Genomic DNA, 26119 nt, shown 5'->3' with positions numbered 1-26119 from the left:
CAATATTTAGTGGAAATCAGGAAGGGGAAAAGTAGGACTGGTGTGGTATCTTCTGCAACTCCAAGGGAAGAGTGCAGTGGTTATAAACCAGTAGGCTTCAGACTAAACATTACCTTCAAAGTATTCATTTACATATCCTCCACTTCCAAGCACACATCTTTCTTTACCCCGAGTGATCCTACTCTCTCCCTGATTATCTTCTTGCTCTTGATGCATGTATGAAACGTCCTGAGATTTTTAAATTGTGCTCAGTAAGGACTTTTCACAGACCCTTATGGCTCTCCTAATTCTCTTCAAGTTTTTTTATGAAAGCATCTTTATAATACACAAAGACTTGGTTTAATTTGCACTTCATTTTAGATATCTGTCTAATAAAGCACACAAAGAAATTTAAGACATTTTCTGTCAGCTCTGTGATCCCTAATCTTAATGTGCTTGCCCTGATCTCAATTGGTCCTGTGACATGCTTGCTAGGTCCTGGACTCAATTGGCAGTATCCATGGATGTGTAAAATGAAGTTAACATTTCTGGTCAATAATCTTTTCATTTGTTTCTGTTTTGCCAATGTTCAATACAGTAGCTTTTTCCCACTGAGACTGAAAACAGTAAGTACCAAGGCAAATTTGATAGATCTCTTTTTTTTTAAAGTTAAGATTGGTACTTCTGTGAGTCCTAAGTTATCTGATATTATGAGGAACATATGACTGCTGATATTAACAGCAACATATTCATAAAGGTGCATTAAGACATGGTTTGCACACCATAAGCACCAATTCTATTTGTATTAGAAGTTACTCTGCAATAAGAGATCTGTTCCATTGAATTAGTGTTTATCAGGTCCCCTCTGCTAAAAGACAAGGCAATTTCTAAAGGATTTAAGCAAGCTATGGCTCTTCTTCATTTTAAAATACTGGCTTGGAACTTAAACCTTATTAATACATGTATCAATATTGTAGTGCTGTTCAAGAAATGTATTACCAAGCACAAAGCTGGTGGCCAAATGTCTTCCTTCTATTTTGTAAATTTTTTCAGCATCTCTAACACTCTCCTAAATTCTCATCTGTTGATGTATTACTGTGTTTTGGAGTTGCAGGTGATACTGCTAGTTATATTTTTCCACTCAGTGGATGGGAAATATTGACCAGAATTATATATCAGGTCACACTGCCCATAATTTATTTTGCAGGCTATCAAGTAATTTTGTAATAATTTGTTCATTTTAAAAACAGGGTGGAATTAAGTATTGTAAACCAGAGTTGAGGTTCGGTGTGGCTTGAAGCACCCTGGGCCAGAATGAGGAGCTCTATACCAAAGCGAGCAGTGCGGTAATTGTTCAAGGCATAGTTGGAGTCCTACATGGCTGCCTCCTTTCAGCTACGCTGTTCAACATTTTCCTAGAGCAAACAATGACAGATGCCCTGGAAGACCATATCAGCATAGTCAGCATTGGAGGACAGATCATAATCATCCTCAGGTTCGCCAATGATATTGATGGGCTGGCAGGAAGTGAGGATGAATTGGCCAATCTTGAGAACCTTCTGGACAATACATCTACCAGATATGGCATGGATATCAGCGCAGAGAAGAGCAAGCTGATGAGAAATGGTGAGAAGCCAATCATGACAAAATTCAGTCAGCTGACAAGAACTAGAGACTGTCAAATGGTTGAAGTATCTTGGAGTGATCATCAACTAAGAGGATCAATCCAAGTTGAAACCTCTTCATGCACTTGTGCTCTACATCTTCTTGCATGCATGCAAATCATAGACTTTGACAGAAGTACAAAAGAATATCTATGCAGTAGAAATGAGATGCTTCAGAAGGCTCCTCGGCACCTCCTATACAGACAAACTGATGTTGGAACTCTCTCACACAATAGAAACAGTGGAAAAGTTAAAAGTTTTGAGGTAGAAACACGCGAAAACCTACAGCACAATACAGGCCCTTCGGCCCAGAGTTGTGCCGAACATGTCCCTACCTTAGAAATTACTAGGCTTACCTATGGCCTCTATTTACTAAGCTCTATGCACCTATGTAAAAGTCTCTTGAAAGACCCTATCGTATCCACCTCCATCGCCATTGCTGGCAGCCCATTCCACGCACTCACCACTCTGAGTAAAAAATTTAACCCTGACATTTCCTCTGTACCTACTCCCCAGCACCTTAAACCTGTGTCCTCTTGTGGCAACAATTTTAGCCCTTGGAAAAAGCCTCTGACTATCCACATGATCAATGCCTCTCATCATCTTATACACCTCTATTAGGCCACCTCTCATCCTCTGTCACTCCAAGGAGAAAAGGCCAAGTTCACTCAACTTATTCTCATAAGGCATGCTCCCCAATCCAGGCAACATCTCTGTAAATCTCTTCTGCACCCTTTCTATGGCTTCCACATCCTTCCTGTAGTGAGATGACCAGAACTGAGCACAGTACTCCAAGTGTGCTCTGATCAGGGTCCTACATAGCTGTAACATTACCTCTCAGCTCCTAAATTCAATTCCACGATTGAAGGCCAATGCACCGTACGCCTTCTTAACCACAGAGTCAACCTGTGCAGCTGCTTTGAGTGTCGTATGGACTTGAACCCCAAGATCCTTCTGATCCTCCACGCTGGCAAGAGTCTTACCATTAATACTATATTCTGCCATCATATTTGACCTACCAAAATGAACCACTTCACACATCTGGGTTGAACTTCATCTGCCACTTCTCAGCCCAGTTTTGCATCCTATCAATGTCCTGCTGACAGCCCTCTAGACTATCCACAACATCTCCAACCTTTGCGTCATCAGCAAACTTACTATTCCATCCCTCCACTTCCTCATCCAGGTCATTTATAAAAATCACGAAGAGTAGAGGTCCCAGAACAGATCCCTGAGGCACTCCACTGGTGACCGACCTCCATGCAGAATATGACCCATCTACAGCCACTCTTTGCCTTCTGTGGGCAAGCCAATTCTGGATCCACAAAGCAATGTCCCCTTGGATCCCATGCCTCCTTACTTTCTCAATAAGCCTTGCATGGGGGTACCTTATCAAATGCCTTGCTGAAATCCATAAACACTACATTTACTGCTCTTCCTTCATCAATGTGTTTAGTCACATCCTCAAAAAACTCAATCAGGCTCGTAAGGCACGACCTGCCCTTGACAAAGCCATGCTGACTACTTCTAATCACATTATACCTCTCCAAATGTTCATAAATCCTGCCTTTCAGGGTCTTGTCCATCAACTTACCAACCACTGAGGTAAGACTCACTGGTCTATAATTTCCTGGGCTATTTCTACTCCCTTTCTTGAATAAAGGAACAGCATCCGCAACCCTCCAATCCTCCGGAACCTCTCCTGTCCCCATTGATGATGCAAAGATCATCGCCAGAGGCTCAGCAATCTCCTCTCTCGTCTCCCACAGTAGCCTGGGGTACATCTCATCCAGTCCCGGCGACTTTCCAAAAGCTCCTGCACATCCTCTTTCTAAATATCTACATGCTCAAGCTTTTCAGTCTGCTGCAAGTCATCACCAAGGTCCTTTTCCATAGTGAAGACTGAAGTAATCATTAAGTACCTCTGCTATTTCCTCCAGTTCCATGTACGCTTTCCCACTGTCACACCTGACAGGTCCCATTCTTTCATGTCTTATCCTCTTGCTTTTCACATACTTGTAGAATGCCTTAGAGTTTTCCTTAATCCTGCCCACCAAGGCCTTCTCATGGCCCCTTCGGGCTCTCCTAATTTCCTTCTTAAGCTCCTTCCTATTAGCCTTCTAATCTTCTAGATCTCTAACATTACCTAGCTCTCTGAACCTTTTGTAAGCTTTTCTTTTTGCCTAGATTTATTGCAGCCTTTGTACACCAAAGTTCTTGTACCCTACCATAAATTCCATCTCATTGGAATGTACCTATGCAGAACTCCACACAAATATCCCCTGAATATTTGCCACATTTCTTCCGTACTTTTCCCTGAGAACATCTGTTTCCAATTTTCCAATTTCCTGCCTGATAGCCTCATAATTCTCCTTACTCCAATTAAACGCTTTTCCAACTTGTCTGTTCCTTCCTCTTTCCAATGCTATTGTAAAGGAGATAGAATTATGATCACTATCTCCAAAATGCTCTCCCACTGAGAGATCTGACACCTGACCAGGTTCATTTCCCAATACCAAATCAAATACAGCCTCTCCTCTTGGAGGCTTATCTACATATTGTGTCAAGAAACCTTCCTGAACACACGTAACAAACTCCACCTCATCTAAACCCCTTGCTCTAGCGAGATACCAACTGATATTTGGAAAATTAAAATCTCAAAGAGTTGGGCTTAGGAGTTGCCATTTTATTACTTTGACAGAGCAGGTCGGAGATAGAATAGGACACCCTGTAGTTAAGAAACAGGAGTTAAGGGTGGAATTTTTGGGGGGGGGGGGGACATCTAAGTGGGGGTCAGCTGGGAAACTATTTCCTGAATAGATCAAGGTGAGGAGTGTCCAAATCAATTTGAGTATTGGGTAGAAAAGTGAATGATGATGATAGTTAAATTATGATGATGATAGACGCCCTGAGCCAATAGGCTGGTCCTGGACTTATTTCATAATTTACTGGCATAATTTACATATTACTATTTATGGTTTTATTACTATTTATTATTTATGGTGCAACTGTAACGAAAACCAATTTCCCCCAGGATCAATAAAGTATGACTATGACTATTAAGCTAACAGAAGATGTCTTGAATTTCTTTGCATGCTTTATTAGAGCTGGATTGCTGAACTTTCCATTGAGATTCTTGGCAGGACAGCAGTGGGCTGGAGAAAGGAACTTGATGCACTTTGTATTTACCACCTTAGCTTTACATGAGGAATGGCAACCCTCTTCATTCAGTGGGACAGCTGACCCTGTGGAAGTACTTGATTACTTTGTTATTGTTTTTAATTATTTGTTAGTATTTCAAGATATTTATTTTAATCATTTGAGTATATTTGATTCCTTTCTTGGTGTCTTTGCCAATCAAAAAGCCTTCAGTAATGACAAAAAGTTATTAGTGGGGGCTGGGTCACAGAATACACCGCCAGTGAAATGACAGGAGTATAGATACCATCCAACTTTATCCAAGACCACCCCTGTAAAAGCATTCTGAAAAAGTACTTTAAGATAGACGCACACTATTGGTATGAGTTTAAGCCACAAGCCAAGTCCAGGATGACCAGATTTGGTTTTCTAAATTTTGTTAAAGGTAGCAGTCAAATTGAGATAGGGAATCACTTCAGAGCTGATTGGGTTTCTTCCTTACTTTAGCAAAACTGTAGGTATTATAGAAACTGCAGATTTATGAAGCTAAAACCAAACCAAGGTCCATGTGGATTATAAAAATGCTTTAAAAAAGGCAGGGAGGGGCAATTAGGAGAGCCATAAGGAGCTATTAAAAGTGCTTACTGAGTACAATTAAAGATAATCCAAAGGCATTTTATATATGCATCAAATCACCTGTTCTTCATAAACAGATGTGACTGTCATTTTAAAAAAGAGCAATTTTTGTGTATTTGAGACTTAACTGTTCCATAGACGAATTAAGTGTCTATTTAATCATTTCTTCCAATCCCATCTCCCCGGATGTTGGCCGGGTGCATGGAGTTGCAGCTTTCATTCCATCAAATCTTTCCATCCTCAAAATAAACCAAATATGAAATGTTACTAAAAGTCTTAATGAAATTAAAGGGAATTATAATTTAGTGTCAGAGTTACAAAATACATGTGGACTAAGATGTTAACTGTCCTGTGCTATCACCAGTGGGATCATCAGTTGATCTGCCACCTGTCTTCGGGAGTTTCGGCCCACTTATGATCAAGACTCCCTCGAGGTGGTGGGCCAGCAGTGCTAAAGCACCACCTCCCACTGGTGAGCTTAAAAACTTGGCATCTACCTCTATCAGGGTTGTTGGTCATTTCCATCCAACAGATAGTCTGCTCTTCAGGTGTCTATGCAGCTACTGAAGGGTTTGCAAGATGTGTATACACTGTCTGACTATCTGCCCCTCTGGACATACTTGGTCCACACCCATGCTGACCCTTTCTCTGCTGCCTCAGCTACAGCCCTGCTGGTTGACTTGATCTCTCTTCTAGTGAAGCCAAGGTCACGCAGCCACTTCTGGAGAGTGAACGCAATAAACCCACGGCAGCCTACTTCGAATGGATAGCATGAGAACTTCCACCCTCTGTCTCTGCACTCTGATCTTAATTCTGCATACTTGGTTAACTTGCGCTCATGGGCTTCATTGATGTTGTCTTCCCAGAGGACTGTGAGTTCACCAATAACCACTTCTCTACTGGTGTCAGACCATACGATTATATCTGGACACAATGTTGTGAAAGCTATTTGCTCCAGGAAACTGCCTTTCCCGTCCAGGTCAGCCTTGACACACCAATCATTGGCTGAAGAAAGTATGCTTGATCGTTAGCCAGCACTGTACACCCTTGACTTGGAGCCTTCTTTCACAAATGATATGCGATGTTCTGTGCAACATGGGGCATGAGATAAGTTGTGCTGCAGTACTCTCTGCTCAACCGCTTCTGTTACAACTGTGAGAACGTTGTTGTCTCCAAGTGTACATGTCGCTGGAAAGATTGACTCTGCATGCACTCAAAGTATGTTGAAGTGTTCCCTTCTCGCCACAAGCAGCACACCTGTCTGTCTTATCTTCATACCAGGTGCTGAGGTTGGCAGGTGTTGGGAGCAGATCGTACGCTGCTCTGCAAAGAAAAGAAATGCGGAGCCGTTCCATCTGCCACAGAACATTCGAAGATAGATGTCATTGTTTAACACTTTCCCACTGCGTCCAAGCCCCTTGTTTGGCCAGGTCAGCTGTTTTAGCTAACCTCTTCTCCTCTTCTACCTCTCTATTTCTTGTGTTACAAGCTCACGGCGCTCCTTACCTGTAGAAGATGACCACCACTTGTGGGTTGTCCATCCAAGTCCCTGGCGGCCTGGCTGGATAGCCCCAACCGTCTCCTTGTGCTTCAATCTAGACGCTGCCTTATCAACTGCTACACGGACTGACCACTTCCTGCCTGATCTCACATCCAGCTGGGTGTTCTTGATGACAGGGTCTTTTGAGTCTCAAAGCATCAAGAATGATCTTACCTTGGCAACCTTGACCTCCTCAACAAGGGATTGCACTGGGATGGTAAGCTTTGTCTGGCTACTGTGGATGGCAACATTGGTGAGGCTGCTCGGTACTCCAAGCCACTTCTTCACATACTTGTTGATCTTCCGTTCCATTGCCTCAACATGGGACATTGCCACTTCATAGACAGTTAGTGGCCACATTATCCGTGGCATCAGTCCGTACTGCAAGCACCATAACTTCAACTTGCCAGGCAAGCCACACTTGTCAACAGACATCAGACCTCTGCTGATCTGTTCTCCTGTCTCTTGAACCCTCTTTGTATCTCTCAGCTCCTCTGCATACCATCGCCCGAGGCTCTTAACTGGTTGGTCCTGAATGGATGGAATCTCCTCTCCACAAAGGGTGAAATGAAAGTCAACCAGCTTTCCTCTCCTAAGAACAAGGCTCCTTGACTTCTTGGTCTTGAACTTCATTCTTCCCCAATCCATTAGCTCTTCGAGTCTAGATAGCACATTTTCCACTGCCTCCGTGCTGGGACCCAAAAGGGTAAGATCGTCCATGAATGCTCGTATTGGTGGTAACTCCTCTCCGCCATCAAATGCAACACCTGGTCCCACTGATTCTGCAGCCCTCACAATGATCTCTATGGGTAACACAAAAAGGATGGGTGAAATCACACATCCCATCGGGATTTCAACATCCAAGCTCTGCCACCTAGCTGTAAACTGCTGAGTGGAAAACCTCATCCGGAAATCGTTGTAGTACTGCATAACAAAGTTCCTCACCTTAGCAGGAATCCATAGGAATTCCATCGCAAACTCAATCAGGACATGGGGAAGAGAACCATACGCATTTGCCAGATCAAGCCAAACTACAGCCAGATTTCTTCTCAACCTTTTTGACTCCTGGATGGTATGCCATATCATACTAGGATGTTCAAGGCATCCTGGGAAGCCTGGTACTCCTGCCTTCTGCTCAGATGTATTTACTAATCCATTCTCTATCACAAATGAAGATATTCTTTCTGCCAGAATGCCAAACATAATCTTCCCCTCTACATTCAGGAGTGAAATTGAGGAGTCATAGAGAAGTACAGCACAGAAGCAGGCCCAACACCCATCTAGCCCAAGCCAAAAACATTTAAACTTCAATTTCAAGTTATGTTTCTAACTTAACCTCAAAATTATCTTTGCTCATTGCTCATTCAACACTGATTTTATATGTGTTCCAGGTAGCAAGAGCCATTACTTTTCATGAGAAATGGAAAGCTTAAACAGCAGAGTCTGTCTAGACTTCCGTTCAGTTTTAAATTGACTCTGTGAATAATAATGAAGTAAATCATTATGATAACAAGGCAACCCAGTGCAAAGATTCAGGTCTTTCAAGTAACCGGATCAAAGAATGAAAATAAAGTAAAAGTGAATAAACAACCTTAACATTGCCTCATTAATAACATCAGGACCCACGAGCAACTCCATCTTCCCAACAAAATACTTCCAGAATGTGGGCATTTTCAAAAAATGAGAAACAAGTATGATAATGGATGGTTATATTAAAAACCCAGAAGTCTGCAGGCACAAGTTCATAGGGCAACTTGGGAATTTCAATCTAAGTAATTAAATCTTGAATCAACAATTCTAGACCAAGTTAGAATAACCATAAAACCACAAGGTAGTCATAAAACCCCACTGGGTTCAGTAACACCATTCTGGTTAGAAAGTATTATCTGTTTCTTAAGCTCAGGACAATTAGGATAGATAATGCTCAATCATAAGGTGCTGGCAATGCACAGCAATGTTTTGTAGGCAGCTCACAAAATTACTATACTTTTGAGTTACAATTGCTATAATCTGAAGCCTGTAATTTTGATCTTCATAAACAAACTAGCGAACTTGACCCTCAAGAGTGCAAGTACAGCAGCTTGAAGCGGACGAAGGCTGATCATCGCCCGAAGAGAGGGCGCCGGGCCAAACTTCAAGCTAGAATAAAATGTCAAGGTATAAGGTTACCTCTTCCAAGCATCCACCTGGCCAAAATGCAGTCACTGGAGAACAAACTAGAGATTCTAAGAACAACACTGCTGTATCAAAGGGAAATGAGAGATTACTGCATTGTTTCACTGACACATGGTGCACCCTCTACACACCAGACAAAGTCTCAATGCACCGGATGGACCAGACTGTAGATTCGAAGAATGCAAGAGGCAGTGGGGCATGCATCATGTTACGCTCATTGTGGTACTCAGATGTAGTGGTCTTGTCGCACTTGTTCTTTCAACTTGGAACATCTAATGATTACGTGCTGACAGTGCTTCACAGTGACCCTGGTTACAGTTTACCTACTGACAAAGGCAGATGTTCAGCAAGCACTCGATGTATTAAGTGCCACGATTAGCCAACAAGAAACAGCCTACCAAGGCCTTTCATATCTTTACCAGGGACTTCAATCAGGCTAGCTTGAAGAAATCTCTGCCTAATTACCATCAGCACCAGGGGGACCAACACACTCTAATATGACTCCATCAAGAATACCCACTATTACATCACGAGATAGCATTTCAGGAATCTGATCATCTGACTGTCCTCCTAAGGCGGTTGCAGGAAGCAGAGATATGACTATGGACTAGCTTCAAGTCAGTGGACTGGGCCACATTTGAGGACTCAAGAGGACCTGAATGAATATGTCACACTGTCATGAACTTTATCAAGCCACTTGTGGACAAATGTGAACCCACAAAATCATTCAGTCTTCCCCAAACAGAAGTCCTGTATGGACCAAGAGATCAATACTGCTGAAGGCCAGAAAAGTGGCATGCAGGTCTGGTGACCAAGAAAAGTACAAGAGGTCCAGGTATGACCTCAAGAAAGTCATTTCACATGCGAAGTGGCAATTCTGGACCAAACTTGAATCGTAGAAGAATGCTCAACAGTGGTGGCAGGGCTTCAATGCTAACACCTCCTACAAAGCTAAACCAAGAGATATACGTGACAAGGTTTTGCTTCCAGATGAGCTCATGGTCTTTTATCTCACTTTCACTGATGTAACATGGAATCACATTCACAAACTCTCAAAACCCCTGACAACCCTGTGATTTCAGTCCCTGAGGCTGACATGAGAGCATCCTTCAGGAGGGTGAACCTGCGGGAAGCATCTGGCCCAGATGGTGTATCTGCCAAAGTACTGAAGACATGTGCTGATCAAGTAGCTAATATGTTTATTGACACCCTTAACCTCGTACTTTGGTAGTTGAAGGTAACCATTTGCTTCAAGCAGGCTTCAATCATACTGGCATCCAAGAAGAATGAGGTAACCTCCCTCTGACTATCATGCAGTAGCACTAACTGCCACTGTATTAAAGTGCTTTGAGAGCTTGGTCATGGAACATAACTCCAGCCTGAGGAGTGATTTGGTTCACTTCAATTTGCCTACTGTCACAAAAGATCAACCGCAGATGCCATTTTATACTCTTCACTCAGTCCTGCAACATCTGGACAGTGAAGATGCTCTTAAATAACTACAGCTCAGCATTCTACACTGTCATCCCCTCAAAATTGATCAATAAACTCCAAGATCTAGGCCTCAATACTTCCTGGTACAATTGAATCCTCAATTTCATCTCTTGCAGAACGCAGTCTCCACAATCACCATGACTGTGAGACTAAGTAAAGCTGCAATACCATATTTAAGCTTGAAGAATCAGCATATAGTTTAATGCTCAAAGTGCATTTATTATCAAAGTATATATTCTATATACAACCTTGAGGTTTGTCTCTGCCAAGCAGCCACAAAACAAAGAAACCTACAGAATCCATATTAAAAAAGGGGAAAAAAGCGTCAAACAATGTGCAGTGTAAAAATCATGCAAACAATAAAAGTAAGCAAATAACATTCAGAACTGAAGTTCACGAAAGTGAATCCACAAAGAGTCATCACTGCAGCTGATTCAGAAACCCATTAGATTAGTGGTCACCAACTGGTCGATCGCGATCGACTGGTCGATCTTTGAGACTTTCCCAGTAGTTCCCGAAAAAAATGAAAAATAAATACACAAATACTGTTGTAGTGTGAGCATTATAAAAATAAGTAACACTAATTAGGATAATGGTAATATAGCAATACTTCCACTACTGAAAGCTGTTTGTAAAGAGAGATTGTTTCCAGGTTGTAGGGTTTTAGTTCTGTTCTTTCTGCCCAGTGTGCAGTTCCGTTCTTTCTGCCCAACTCCCCCGCCATGCACCGCAGCAGAAAAGACTGGAAGTAAAACCCCGCAACCCGGAAACACTATCATAATTAGTATTACTTATTTTTATAACGGTCACATTACAACACCTTTAATTCTATGTTTCATTGATTTTATTTCAACATGAAAAATAAATGAATAAAAATTGACTGTTGCACTCAGTGTGGTGACTGGGGCTGAGTACTTTCTGCTAGTTCCCTGAAATTTGGCTCATAACTACAGACAGCCAGTTTAAGACAGTCTGTGAGGTGTCTGTCAATAAGACAGCTCCTGTACTTAGATTTCATAATTTTCATCTGTTGCAGCACAGCGCCCTTGCAAACCTCCTGACAGACTGAATATTTGAATGGACAGTTTCCTTTGTTGGACTGAATGTTGAATCCGCCACATTTTTCAGGTGTTTTGTATTGGTAAACTGTTACTGAGACACTAGTATAAGTTTCAGAGGTACGCAAGATAATGACACCACTGTTTTTTGTTTCCCAGTTCTTTTACATTTGGAGAATGTTGGAATTTAAAGGGGGAGAAGTGTTATAATGTGAGCATTATAAAGATAAGTTAATACCAATTAGGATAATGGTAATATAGCAATACTCCCGCTACGGAAAGCTGTTTGTAAACAGAGGTTGTTTCCGGGGTTTTACTTCCAGTCTTTTCTGTGCACGTGTACAAGCCCCTCCGCTGCATTGGTTTTGCCATCCCAGATAAAGTTGTTCCTTTGGACATGAAGTTGTCGAGTGGTCCTTTTTCAAAGTAGAAGTTACTACAAAAGGTATGAAGTATTGTAATATCCTTAAAGAAAGACAGCTATGGCCTGTTTGATATGCTAGTTACAGTGTTTTCTTGGTTGAATTAATTTAGAAGTTTGACAAAAGCATTTTATGAAATTCAAATACAATTAGCCCAAATAAAAGGCCTCAAGTTGGAAGTACAATCTGAGTAGTTTTTTATCCAAACGATTTGGGTCGATCTTGCATTTCACTAAGGCTAAGGTAGGGGATCTTGGGCTTAAAAAGGTTGGCGACCACTACATTAGATGCAGACCACAGCCTCAATTCAGCACAGAGCAGCAAGCTGAATTGGCCCAAAATCTGCCTTCAACCCCGACACCCTGACCTTTCCAATTCAGCCCAGCACTTAAATCAATTAAACCTCGGGTGTTTCTTTGCTCTCAGACCTAGGTCCCACCACCTCGACTCTGTATTGCCTCTGTTCACCTCGATTCTGCCGCATTGAATTGCCTCCAAGTCCAGTCTGTCAATGACCAAACATTGGCTCATTCCCCGCTCTCATGCCCAGACCAAGCTGCCTAAATTCAGATTGTACACACCACTCCACGAAGGTCCCACACCTTCAACACTTCAGTTCACACAGCAAAAATACCAGGTCAGACAGTTCAACTCCGAAAAAGGAAGTTACAGGTTATGATTGCTGTGATTGCTTACAAGAAAAAGTGTAATTAATACAGGATTTGTTTGTTTAGTCTGCTACCCAGAAGTCATCGCCATGCTTCACCAGTGCCACGTTAAACCTAAGGTTGGAGAAAAATTAGAAATGGTTGAATGGTGTCACAACAGCAACCTCTCACTCAACATCAAAAAACCAAAAGAGCTGATTATTGACTACAGGAAGAGAAAACCAGAGGTCCATGAGCCAGTCCTCATCAACGTATCAAAGGTGGAGAGGGTCAGTAACTTTAAATTCCTTGGCGTTATCATTTCAAAGGATTCGTCCTGGGACCAGCATGTAAATGCCATTACAAAGAGTGGCACAGTGGCATCTCTACTTTCTTAGTAGTTAGTGAAGATTTTGTCACGTCATCTAAAACTTCGACAAACTTCTATAGATGCACAGTGGAGTGATACCTTGTGTCACAGCCAGGTATGGAAACACCAATGCCCATGAATGGAAAAGCCTACAAAAAAAAATGGTGGATACAGCCAAGTCCATCACAGGAAAAGCCCTCCCCATCATTAAACACACCAACAAGAAATCAGCATCCATCAAGGACCCCACTGCCCAGATCATGTTGTCTTCTCACTGCTGCCATTGGGGAGGAGGTACAGGAGCCTTAGGTTCCACACCACCAAATTCAGGAACAATTACTACCCTTCAACCATCAGACTCCTGAACCAGCATGGGTAACTTCACTCACCTCAACAATGAACTATTTCCACAACCTACGGACACACTTTCAAAGACTCTACAACTCATGTTCTCAGAATTATTTACTTATTATTTTTATTGTATTTACAAAGTTGTTTTCTTTTTGCACATTGGCCATCAGTCTTTGTGTAGCTTTTCATTGATTCTATTCTACTTCTTTGTTCTACTGTGAATGCCTGCAAGAAATTTAATCTCAGCGTAGCATACCATGATACACACGTACTTTGATAATAAATTACCAACTTTGATATGGCAAGTATCAAGTCACAAACAATCCAGATATGGTACGACAGCTGATTTCTTTGCATTAAGCACATTACTGCACCAGGTTGATGATACTAAAAATCGTGGTGTACAAAGAGTTCAAGTGTCTCCCTCAAGAAAGGAACAGAACACATGGAAGACTAGCTGGCTTGACATTGTAGTGGCCCCTTTCCCCTGCTCCACATCCTTGCGAATTATTTTCCCTCTATATTTAACCAATTCCCCTGTTGAGGCCACAATGCAACCTGCCTCTGTTCTGTCGGTAGGCAGTGGATTGCACATTCCAACCATAAGCTGCATCGTTCTGAATTTGCTGCTTTTATTTTATACCCACGGCCTCCAGTCCTCAATTCCTCCACCAACAGGAACCAAGTCCCACTATTCACTCATTTTAGACCCCTCATTTTCTAGGCTTGTCCCATATCCCTGTAAGCTTCCCTATCCATGTAGCTTTTCAATGTCTTTCAAATGTTGCTAATGTACCCACGCAACCACGTCTTCTGGTAGCTCACCCCTGTATGGAAAAATTGCCCCAGTTTCATAACAATTCTCTTTCCTCACCCCAAACCTTACTCTTCTACTTCCTAGGAGAAAGACTGAACAGTAATTCTATCTATACTCATTATTTTTATATTCCTCTGTCCTTGTAACCATAGTTCCCTCTTACAGGAACTACAAGGGGTGATTGATAAGTTTGTGGCCTAGGGTACAAGGAGTCAATTTTAGAAAACCTAGCACATTTATTTTTCAACATAGTCCCCTCCTACATTTACAGACTTAATCCAGCGGTAGTGCAGCATACAGACCTTGGACCTCCAGAAGGTATCCACAGATGTGTGATTGATAAGTTCGTGGCCTAAGGTAGAAGGAGATGAGTTATACAGCTCTTGTTACATGCACATGTGGGTCAACTGAGTGATTAAGCAGAAAGTCTGTTAATAACTCATCTCCTTCTACCTTAGGCCACCAACTTATCTATCATTCCTGATGAGTTATTAACTTCAAACTTTCTGCATAATCACTCAAAGAGTTGTTGCATGTGCTTGTAACGAGAGCTGCGTAACTCATCTGCTTCTATCTTAGGCCACGAACTTATCAATCACCCTGCTGTGGGCACTTTCTGGAGGTCCAAGGTCCATATTGACGGTGGATATGCAATGGCAAGCATTTAAAGGTTGCATGGATGAACTACAACAATTGTTCATCCCAGTTTGGCAAAAGAATAAGTCAAGGAAGGTAGTGCACCCGTGGCTGACAAGAGAAATTAGGGATAGTATCAATTCCAAAGAAGTAGCATACAAATTAGCCAGAGGAAGTGGCTCACCTGAGGACTGGGAGAAATTCAGAGTTCAGCAGAGGAGGACAAAGGGCTTAATTAGGAAGGGGAAAAAAGATTATGAGAGAAAACTGGCGGGGAACATAAAAACGGACTGTAGAAGCTTTTATAGATATGTAAAAAGGAAAAGACTGGTAAAGACAAATGTAGGTCCCCTGCAGACAGAAACAGGTGAATTGATTATGGGGAGCAAGGACATGGCAGACCAATTGAATAATTACTTTGGTTCTGTCTTCACTAAGGAGGACATAAATAATCTTCCAGAAATAGTAAGGGACAGAGGGTCCAGTGAGATGGAGGAACTGAGTGAAATACATGTTAGTAGGGAAGTGGTGTTAGGTAAATTGAAGGGATTGAAGGCAGATAAATCCCCAGGGCCAGATGGTCTGCATCCTAGAGTGCTTAAGGAAGTAGCCCAAGAAATAGTGGATGCATTAGTGTTAATTTTTCAAAACTCGTTAGATTCTGGACTAGTTCCTGAGGATTGGAGGGTGGCTAATGTAACCCCACTTTTTAAAAAAGGAGGGAGAGAGAAACCGGGGAATTATAGACCGGTTAGCCTAAGGTCGGTGGTGGGGAAACTGCTGGAGTCAGTTATCAAGGATGTGATAACAGCACATTTGGAAAGCGGTGAAATGATCGGACAAAGTCAGCATGGATTTGTGAAAGGAAAATCATGTCTGACGAATCTCATAGAATTTTTTGAGGATGTAACTAGTAGAGTGGATAGGGGAGAACCAGTGGATGTGGTATATTTGGATTTTCAAAAGGCTTTTGACAAGGTCCCACACAGGAGATTAGTGTGCAAACTTAAAGCACACGGTATTGGGGGTAAGGTATTGGTGTGGGTGGAGAATTGGTTAGCAGACAGGAAGCAAAGAGTGGGAATAAACAGGACCTTTTCAGAATGGCAGGCGGTGACTAGTGGGGTACCGCAAGGCTCAGTGCTGGGACCCCAGTTGTTTACAATATATATTAATGACTTGGATGAGGGAATTAAATGCAGCATCTCCAAGTTTGCGGATGACACGAAGCTGGGTGGCAGTGTTAGCAGTGAGGAGGATGCTAAGAGGATGCAGGGTGACTTGGATAGGTTGGGTGAGTGGGCAAACTCATGGCAGATGCAATTTAATGTGGATAAATGTGAAGTTATCCACTTTGGTGGCAAAAATAGGAAAACAGATTATTATCTGAATGGTGGCCGATTAGGAAAAGGGGAGGTGCAATGAGACCTGGGTGTCATTATACACCAGTCACTGAAAGTGAGCATGCAGGTACAGCAGGCGGTGAAAAAGGCGAATGGTATGCTGGCATTTATAGCGAGAGGATTCGAGTACAGGAGCAGGGAGGTACTACTGCAGTTGTACAAGGCCTTGGTGAGACCACACCTGGAGTATTGTGTGCAGTTTTGGTCCCCTAATCTGAGGAAAGACATCTTTGCCATACAGGGAGTACAAAGAAGGTTCACCAGATTGATTCCTGGGATGGCAGGACTTTCATATGAAGATGAATTGGGCTTGTACTCGTTGGAATTTAGAAGATTGAGGGGGGATCTGATTGAAACGTATAAGATCCTAAAGCGATTGGACAGGCTAGATGCAGGAAGATTGTTCCCGATGTTGGGTAAGTCCAGAACGAGGGGTCACAGTTTGAGGATAGAGGGGAAGCCTTTTAGGACCGAGATTAGAAAAAACTTCTTCACACAGAGAGTGGTGAATCTGTGGAATTCTCTGCCACAGGAAACTGTTGAGGCCAGTTCATTGGCTATGTTTAAGAGGGAGTTAGATATGGCCCTTGTGGCTACAGGGGTCAGGGGGTATGGAGGGAAGGCTGGGGCGGGGTTATGAGTTGGATGATCAGCCATGATCATAATAAATGGCAGTGCAGGCTCAAAGGGCCGAATGGCCTACTCCTGCACCTATTTTCTATGTTTCTATATGCTCCACAACTGCTGGACTAAGTGTGTAAATGTAGGAGGGGACTATCTTGAAAAGTAAATGTGCTAGGTTTTCTAAAATTCACTCCTTCTACCTTAGGTCCCTTGTATTCTCAAATCTTTTCTAGACCTTCCTCGGTTCGTGTGATGCAGTTAGAAATGAAAATAATACTCCAGTTGAGGCCAGTCCAGCATTTTATAAAAATTCAACATGACTTCCCTCCTTTTTTACTCTATCCTTCTATTATTAAAACCCAAAATTGTACCAACAACTTTCTCATCCTGCAATGCCACTGTCATTAAAGAGCACCCATATCTACAAATCCCCTAAAATTGCCACATATCAGCCCATTCCACCAACCTGTTTATATCCTCTGCACTTCATAATACGGGCAATCCCCAAGTTATGAACAGCTTCCATCTTAACAAATGACCACAAGCTGATTTTGTCCATGTCATAAGATGCAGAAAATTACTCTGTGGTATCTCACTGAATGGGCCAATAAGGGTCAATTAACATGAACGTTATTTATTGTCTTTTCCTGCCTAAATACAAGATACAGAATCAGGATATCCAAACTAAATAGGTAGTTCCACTGGCACAAAATAACAATGGATGTATCATTGCACAATTATCAATAGAAGCGATCGTCAGTTTCCAAAGGTGTCTGAATACTGTGAGAAGATGCAAGTAGACCTCCTCTTTCCTCCCCTCCCCCCCCCCAATACTGGTTCTCCTTTGAATTTAGTGTCATATGTATAGATGTCCATTAAAATAGATATTCTGGGAATAGTCTCTAATGACAAGTTTTATGTCATCCACAAATTTAAAACAAAAATGTAGTTTGCATTCCAACTCAAGATTATTAATGTAGTTTTTTTTTTAATTGCACTGTGACAAATACCTGGAGAATGCCACTACTCACCTTTGTCTAGTCCTAATTCTGCTCCTATGTCTTATTCATCTCTATCTGTTATTTAGCCAGTTTCATGGCTATGTTATTTGTGCCCCTTTTTAATCCACATGCTTCATCATTACTGTTAACCCTTACATAGCACCTTATCAAAAGCTTTCTGAAAGTCCATCTACACATTTACTGCATTACCCTCATCAAAAATAAAGCAATTTAGTTAAATACAATTTGTCTTCAACAACTTTCTCTTAATTAATCCACTTTCCTCCAGGTGGTCATTATTCCCATCTTGATCAATGTCTCTAAGTGATGTATGAGAGAGAAGCAGCATTTGAAAAATCTGTTAAGAATTCTTACAAAGGTAACTAGCAGAATACCTAAGAGCAAATCAGTCAATGCAGACTTTCAGGACCCATGCAAGAGATTATTAAACATGGTATTTGGATAATAAATAACCTATGTTAATGGACAAAAAGTCACAGGGATACATGACATAGACACCAGTTCTTCAGCCCAAATGTCTACATCAACTGTGATGGCTATGTTAATCCCATTTGTTTATATCAGGCATGCATTACTTCCTCCCAATACTCTTTGTCCAAATGCATTTTAAACATTGTAAATGATTCCAAATAACACCTCCATTGACAGTTCATTCTATAAATCCACCACCCTCCTACTCAGATCTCCTTCAAATTCCCTCCCAACCCACCTTAAACCTATGCTTTCCAGTTTTAATCCCTACCCTGGGAAAATGATTGACTACCCTACTTACAATCTTATAAACCTTTGCAAGGATATTCTTCAGCCTTTAAAGTTTAGTGATAAAAACCCAGTCAATGCAATCTTGCCTTGTAACTAAGGCCCTCCATATCAGGCAACATCCTGGTGAATCTCTACTACACATCTTTCAAGAAGCCTAATCAATGTTTGGAACATGTCACAACTCTTATATTGAATGTTTCAGCCTGTAAAGGCAAGCATACCAAACACCCTCTTCACTATCCTATCCACCTATATTGTCACTTCAAAGTACAAAGTAAATTATCAAAGTACATACATGCCACCATATACAATCCTGAGATTTATTTCCTTGTGGGCATACTAAGTAAATCCAAGAACCATAACAGAATCAATGAAAGATCACTCCCAATAGGATCAGCAAACAACCAATATGCAAACAAACTGTGCAAATACAAAAAATATAAGAAATGTGGCAAGTGAAATTGAGTGGTTATCCCCACTGGCTCAAAAGCCTGATAACTGAGGGGTAATAACTGCTCCTGAACCTGGTGGTGTGAGTCCTGAGGATCTTGTACTTTCTTCCTGATGGCAGCAATAAGAGCATGACCTTGGGTGCTGGGGTCCCTGATGATGGATGGTTTCCTGTGACAGCGCTATGGAGCGGAGAGCTTTACCAGTGATGGACTGGGCCATATCCACTACCTTCAGCAAGCTATGGATTTGCACCATACACCCCTCTACATCCACACTCCTAAGATTTCTGTCATTTAGTCCACATACTTTATCAGAATTTGACTTCCAGAAGTACAATACTCACATCTGATTAAATTTCATCTGCCACCACTTCACCCAACTTACATCTGATCTACCTCATTCTGCATCTTTAAACAGATTTCACAACTCCAATAATTTTTGAATTGCAAGTGAACTTGCTAATCATAATCCCTAAATTTTCATCTAAGTCATTTAAAAAGGACGAAGAAAGATCCCAGCACTGATCCCAGCTGTACACCTCAAGTTGCAGGCTTCCAATCAGAAAATCAAACCACTATCATCATCTTCCTCTCATTATCAAGCCAATTTTGGAACCAATTTTCCTATGCACCTCAGAACCAATATGATTTAACCATCTGGCAAAGCCTACTGTTCAGGGTCTATCAAAAACCATGCTAAAAGTCTATGTAATCCACATCTAGCATTCTTCATTCATTTTCCTCCAATTCAGAACAAGAATAGACAGTATCACTTTAGATCAGGAGGCCATGGATAATGAAGATCACAGGGATAAATGCTAAATCCCCAGCTGTTAACAATCTATCTTGATAATAGGGTGAGGGAATCAATTACAACACATCCAAGTTAGCCAAAGATGTGATGCTGGATGGCAATATGGGCTGCAAGGAGGATGCAAAGCGAGCTAAGGGGGGGCTTGCTGGCATCTTATAATGAAGGATGTAATGCCAAGCCCCTTAGAAAGGATTAGGTAGGCCACTGTGGGTCCATAACAGGAAAATTAATACAGGCATATCAGTTCATTTGACCTTCCAGAAGGTCCTTGATAAAGTGCCATATTAAAGTCCATATTATTACAGATGTAGATCAAGGATATGTAAACAGGTTTATTTCTATCTTTTTCCAGGTTCGGAGGCTGTATTATGAGATAAGTACCAGCTATTCACAATCAGGGCAGGGAAGAGCAGAACAATAGATTATTTAAATAGCGAAAGGTGGGTGGGGGGGGAATACATTCAGAGAAACCTTGGAGTTCTTTATACTAATCACTAGAAGTTGATATGCAGTTTCAACATTAAGGCATCTTGCTCCAATTGCATAGACCCCTTACATAGAAACATTGGCTTTCCCACCAAGGGAAGTGTATTCTTGAAAAAGAGTGATTTTAAGGCTGACCATACTTATTCTTGGGATCGTGCATCTGTCACAAGAGGAAAGCTTATGCAAACTAGGTTGTACTCCCACATTTAGATGAATAAGGATTTCATGAAGCACACAAAACTCTAACAGGGTTTGACAAAATAAACTCAGTTCTTTTTCCTTGTCAGTGTGTCTAGAAGGAGTCACAGTCTCAAAGTAGAAAGCTGGTCACTTAATACTGAGATAAGAAGAAACTTGTTCACCTAAAAGCCAATTAATATTTGGAATTGCTCAAAATTAAGTTTTCAACATCTCAAAAAAACCTATATCTTAAGTTCTGTCCCAATGTTCAAATGACAATACAAATAGTACCATTATAGATAAGAATGTGCAGGTCCAATCCCTATATTTGTGTGAATATACAGTAATTAAGTAGCAGAAAAACAAATTAATAGTGTAAAGAAGTCTGGATGAACTGTTGATAACATCTGAGCTCTTAATAAATTCAGCCATGTTGACATTAAGGATAAAAATTTTAAAAGTTTCTACAAAGGGAAACCATTCCAGTCATGAAGAGATAAACATGCCAAAAGTATATTTATATTCTGAAACCACATCACAACATAGTCCAAGATATCCACTAAGGGATACATGACTTCAGTCACAAAACACTGCATTAATTCCTTCTCTGTGTAAATCCAGAATCCCCAGGTTAAATTATAGATTAAGTTCAGTAAGTGTTTCTTCAGAAACAGCCCACACATACTGTATGCAAAGAATGGGGAAAATCAGTATTTCTTTAGAAAAATATATACCAAATCCAATTCAGTTAAGCACATTAGCAATCCAATAAAAAGATAAATGTTAACAAATATCTTAGATCTGCATCATTTACCTCATAATAACCCAATTGATTTCACACTCATCTAAAATTTAGTTCAGTCAGTTGTTTGTATGTATAACTATGAAACAAAACTGATACTTCACATTAAGACATTTTCTATAAAGTTCCAAATGCAAAACCAAATAGCTTCTCCTAATAACCAGCTTTGATTCCCATTGGTCTACTAGTTTATTGCACCAAACACTTCACAGTTTCAAATGCCATCACAGTTCATTAGATTCAATTACAGTGAACATATGGTAACACTGAAGCTCCACTGGCGTCTGTAAAGTTAAAATATTTACTCTTTCAGGTGCAGCTGTCAACCAGCTGGAAGTTGGTTAACTCAACTTCTTGCTTTACAAATGCTGATTTACCAGCTGTACAATATTTTTCAAATTCCTAGTATCTGAATTGTTCATCTAGATAGATACTAGATTACTAAACAATTGTTGTAAGAAAGGGCAGTTCAATTCTGAGAGGCTCAAAAGAACAAACATAGGCATAAAGAAAAAATGAAGAAAGATGCTGGGAAGTTTCTGGAACATCTCGATATTACAAAGAAAAAATAATAGCACTTCGCATACACGAGAAAATTCGTAGATGCTGGAAAAGCAACACACACAAAATGCTGGAGGAACCAGGATCAGGCAGCATCTATGGAAATTAATAAACAGTCGACGTTTCGGGCCGAGACCCTTCATCAGGACTCGCTTCGCAGCTGTTTGGGTGCGAGAGACAACAAATCTGCATAAATCTCTGCTTAAATCAGTAAGTGACTGTGGTGTGGTCTAAACAACTTAAAAAAAAACAAAATAGCCAAAAGGGGACAGTCTGAACTGCGCAGATAATCTGCTCAAAAACTTTTGGACAGCGTTTCGCCATGGGATCTGTTTCCTGGGTTTGTCCGTGTGCGAAAAGAAAAAGAGAACAAGCGCAGTGTAAGATCCTCCACTTAACCAGCCGCCCTGCTTCTACACTCGCCGCAGGAGTGGAGTAGGCCCTGTAGTAAGACTCGGATCTGGGAATTCGCTCTCTCTGCATGTGCAATAGTCCATGTTTGCAGGGGCCCCATCGGTGGTGTGAAGGGGGAGGGGTGGGCAAGTGCAAGAAGCGGGGCTACTCTCGCCAGTGAGCTGTTTTTTTTAGTTGTTTAGAAACAGTTTTCATTTTGTTGAACATTTCAAGAACAAGCACCCCCTCAGCCCCAACCTTCCGGGGCACTCACTCACCGTCGTTCTGGTCTTTGGGCCAGAGGTAGAAAGTGGCCGGGATGACGAGAAGTCCCACGAACGATGTGAGAAAATAAAAGGAGGTGTTGCCGCTATCGTCGTACTGGAACTGCTGCCCAGCCATCACAAGCTTCTCTCACTCACAATTCGCTCTTGCTAGCTACCCCAGTCACGCCGCCGTTCCTCCGGGCCTCCGCTCCACTCTCTCTCGCAACACGGACGTGGCACTGCGCGTGCGCACCAGTAGACGTCAGCGCCTACTCGCGACACGCGCTGGGAAAGGAGGGGCGGGTTTGGGGGGGGAGTGGGGACGGGGGAGGTCGGCTCGGGCGCGTCCACGAGCCCGGGAGGCCGGCGCGCGCTTGGGCGCCGCCGGTGTGAAGTGGGTCATCGGGAACGCCCACCCTCCGGGTGGACTGCGGCCTTGCAACGCGGCTATTCTGGAATCGAGTTGACACACAATCTAATGTAATTTTAAAAAAGAAAAGATCAATCAAATACTGGAAGAGGACACAAATAGAAGACTTGCTTTATTAGGAAACACGCTGAATTGGGGGGAAAAAAGTACACGTTGCAATATTGTCCTGGAGATTCTACAAATCAGGTACAATTCTGACTAAGGTGTCTAGAAAGAAAAGTCGCTGGCTCACGATATGGTGTGAGAAGACATTTAGGAATTTCTTCACTCAGAGGCAAATAACCTGGGAAGTTCGTTACCACGGGGGGCAGCAGAGGCCAAGTCACTAAATATATTTTAAGGAGATAGCTAAATTTCTAGATGACAAAGGCATCAGGAGGAATGGGAAAAGGGCAGAAATACAGTAATGAGGTGGATGATGATCAGCCATGATCATATTGAATGGCGTAGGAACCTGGGAGGACCTACTCTTGTGCTGATTTTTTCTATTTTTCGGGACTGTGCAACTGGAAACCATCACAATATCATTAAAAATGGTATTGGTTTATTATTGTCATATGTACCAGGATACCGTGAAAAGCTTGTGTCACGTATAGATCAAATCATTACACAGTGCATTAAGGTAGAACAAGTTTGAGCAATAACAATGCAGAATAAGGTGTAAAGACAACAAACGGTACCGTACAGGTAAACAATAAAATGCAGGATTATAACGGGATAAATTGTAAGGTCAAAAGTCCATCTTATGGTATAAGAGGTTGGTTCAATAACCTGGTAACAGTGAAATAGAGGTTGTCATTGAGCCTAGTGCTGTGCTTTGACGCTTTTGATCTTCTGCCCAATGAGAGAGAGGAGAAGAGAGAATGGCCAGGATGGGTGGTGTCTTTCATTATGCTGGCTGTTTTTCTGAGGTAGTGAGAAGTTTAGACAGAGTTTTCCATGATGTGCTGAGCTGTGTCCACAACTGGGAGCGAGGGAAGATTTGACAGGTATACAAAATTATGAGGGATATAGATAGCAAGCTTTTTTCCAGTGAGGTTGGGTGAGACTACAACCAGAAGTCATTACAAGTAGGTTAGACAAGGGAGATGCAGTGGATGTTGTATATTTAGATTTTCAGAAGGCCTTTGACAAGGTACCACACATGAGGCTACTTAACAAGATAAGAGCCCATGGAATTACGGGAAAGTTACATACGTGGATAGAGCGTCGGCTGATTGGCAGGAAACAGAGAGTGGGAATAATGGGATCCTAGTCTGGTTGGCTGCCGGTTACCAGTGGTGTTCCACAGGGGTCCGTGTTGGGGCCGCTTCTTTTTTACATAGATACGAAGATAGGTGGAGGGGCCGGTAGTGCTGAGGAAACGGAGAGTCTGCAGAGAGACTTGGATAGATTGGAAGAATGGGCAAAGAAGTGGCAAATGAAATACAATTTTGGAAAGTGTACGGTTATGCACTTTGGCAGAAGAAATAAACGGGCAGACTATTATTTAAATGGGGAAAGAATTCAAAGTTCTGAGATGCAACAGGACTTGGGAGTCCTCGTACAGGATACCCTTAAGGTTACCCTCCAGGTTGAGTTGGTGGTGAAGAAGGCGAATGCAATGTTGGCATTCATTTCTAGAGGAATAGAGTATAGGAGCAGGGATGTGATGTTGAGGCTCTATAAGGCGCTGGTGAGACCTCACTTGGAGTACTGTGGGCAGTTTTGGTGTCCTTATTTAAGGAAGGATGTGCTGACGTTGGAGAGGGTACAGAGAAGATTCACTAGAATGATACTGGGAATGAGAGGGTTAACATTTGAGGAGCGTTTGTCCGCTCTTTAGTTTAGAAGAATGAGAGGTGACCTCATAGAAACATTTCAAATGTTGAAAGGCATGGACAGAGTGGATGTGGCAAAGTTGTTTCCCATGATGGGGGAGTCTAGTACGAGAGGACATGACTTAAGGATTGAAGGGCGCCCATTCAGAACAGAAATGCAAAGAAATTTTTTTAGCCAGAGGGTGGTGAATCTATGGAATTTGTTGCCACGGGTGGCAGTGAAGCCCGTCATTGGGTGTATTTAAGGCAGAGATTGATAGGTATCTGAGTAGCCAGGGCATCAAAGGTTATGGTGAGAAGGCGGGGGAATGGGACTAAATGGGAGAATGGATCAGCTCATGATAAAATGGCAGAGCAGACTCGATGGGCCGAATGGCCGACTTCTGCTCCTTTATCTTATGGTCATGGGTAAAGGGTGAAAGGTGAAATGTATAAGGGGAAACTCCTTCAGTGAGAGGGTGGTGAGAGTGTGGAATGAGCTGCCAGCACAAGCTGCCAGCAATTTTGATTTCACTGTTTAAGAGAAGTTTGGATAGGTACATGGATAGTGGAGATATGGAGTGCTATGGTCCAGGTACAGGTCGATGAGACTAGGCAGTTTAAATGGTTCGGCATGGACTAGATGGACCAAAGGGCCTGTTTGTGCTGTAGTTTTCTGTGACTAAGTCTCCGCAGTTTTTGCGGTAACATGCGGAGCAGTTTCCATTCCAAGCCATTATGCATTTGGATTGAATGCTTTCTGTGATGCATCAACACAAAAGGTTGGTGAGAACGTGCCAAACTTCTTTAGCCTTCGGAGGAAGTAGCATTGTTGGTGAGCTCTCTTGGCCATGACATTAATGTGGTTGGACCAGGACGAGCTGCTGATAATGTTCCTCGCTAGAAACTTGAAGCTCTCAACCCTTTCAACTTCAACGCCGTTCATGTAGGCAGGAGCATGTGCACCATCCCCTTTTCTGAAGTCAATGTCCAGCTCTTCTGTTGACACTGAGGGAAAGGTTGTAGTCATGACGCCATGTGCCTAAGCACTCTGTCTCCTTCCTACAATCTGACTTACGGTTATTTCAGATGCAGTTACTACGGTGGTATCATCTGCAAACTTGTAGGTGGAATTGGAGGAGAATCTGGCTAAGCAGTCATGTGTACAGGGAGTCAAGTAGGGAGCTGAGGAAGCAAC

General features: G+C 42.0%; 1 protein-coding gene across 1 annotated transcript in view; it reads right to left on the bottom strand.

Moving 5' to 3' along the window:
- sec63 (SEC63 homolog, protein translocation regulator) overlaps positions 1-22939 on the bottom strand; it is a 117825-nt gene extending 94886 nt beyond the window's left edge. Inside the window, exon 1 of the mRNA XM_063040807.1 lies at positions 22705-22939. Coding sequence (XP_062896877.1) covers positions 22705-22828 — 124 coding nt within the window. The 5' untranslated portion in view covers positions 22829-22939. The remainder of the gene's footprint in view (positions 1-22704) is intronic.
- Between the last annotated feature and the right edge of the window lie 3180 nt (positions 22940-26119).

Source organism: Mobula hypostoma, chromosome 2, assembly GCF_963921235.1.
Source record: "Mobula hypostoma chromosome 2, sMobHyp1.1, whole genome shotgun sequence".
In the NCBI taxonomy this organism is placed as follows: domain Eukaryota; kingdom Metazoa; phylum Chordata; class Chondrichthyes; order Myliobatiformes; family Myliobatidae; genus Mobula; species Mobula hypostoma.
This window is presented reverse-complemented; position numbering and strand designations above follow the sequence as displayed.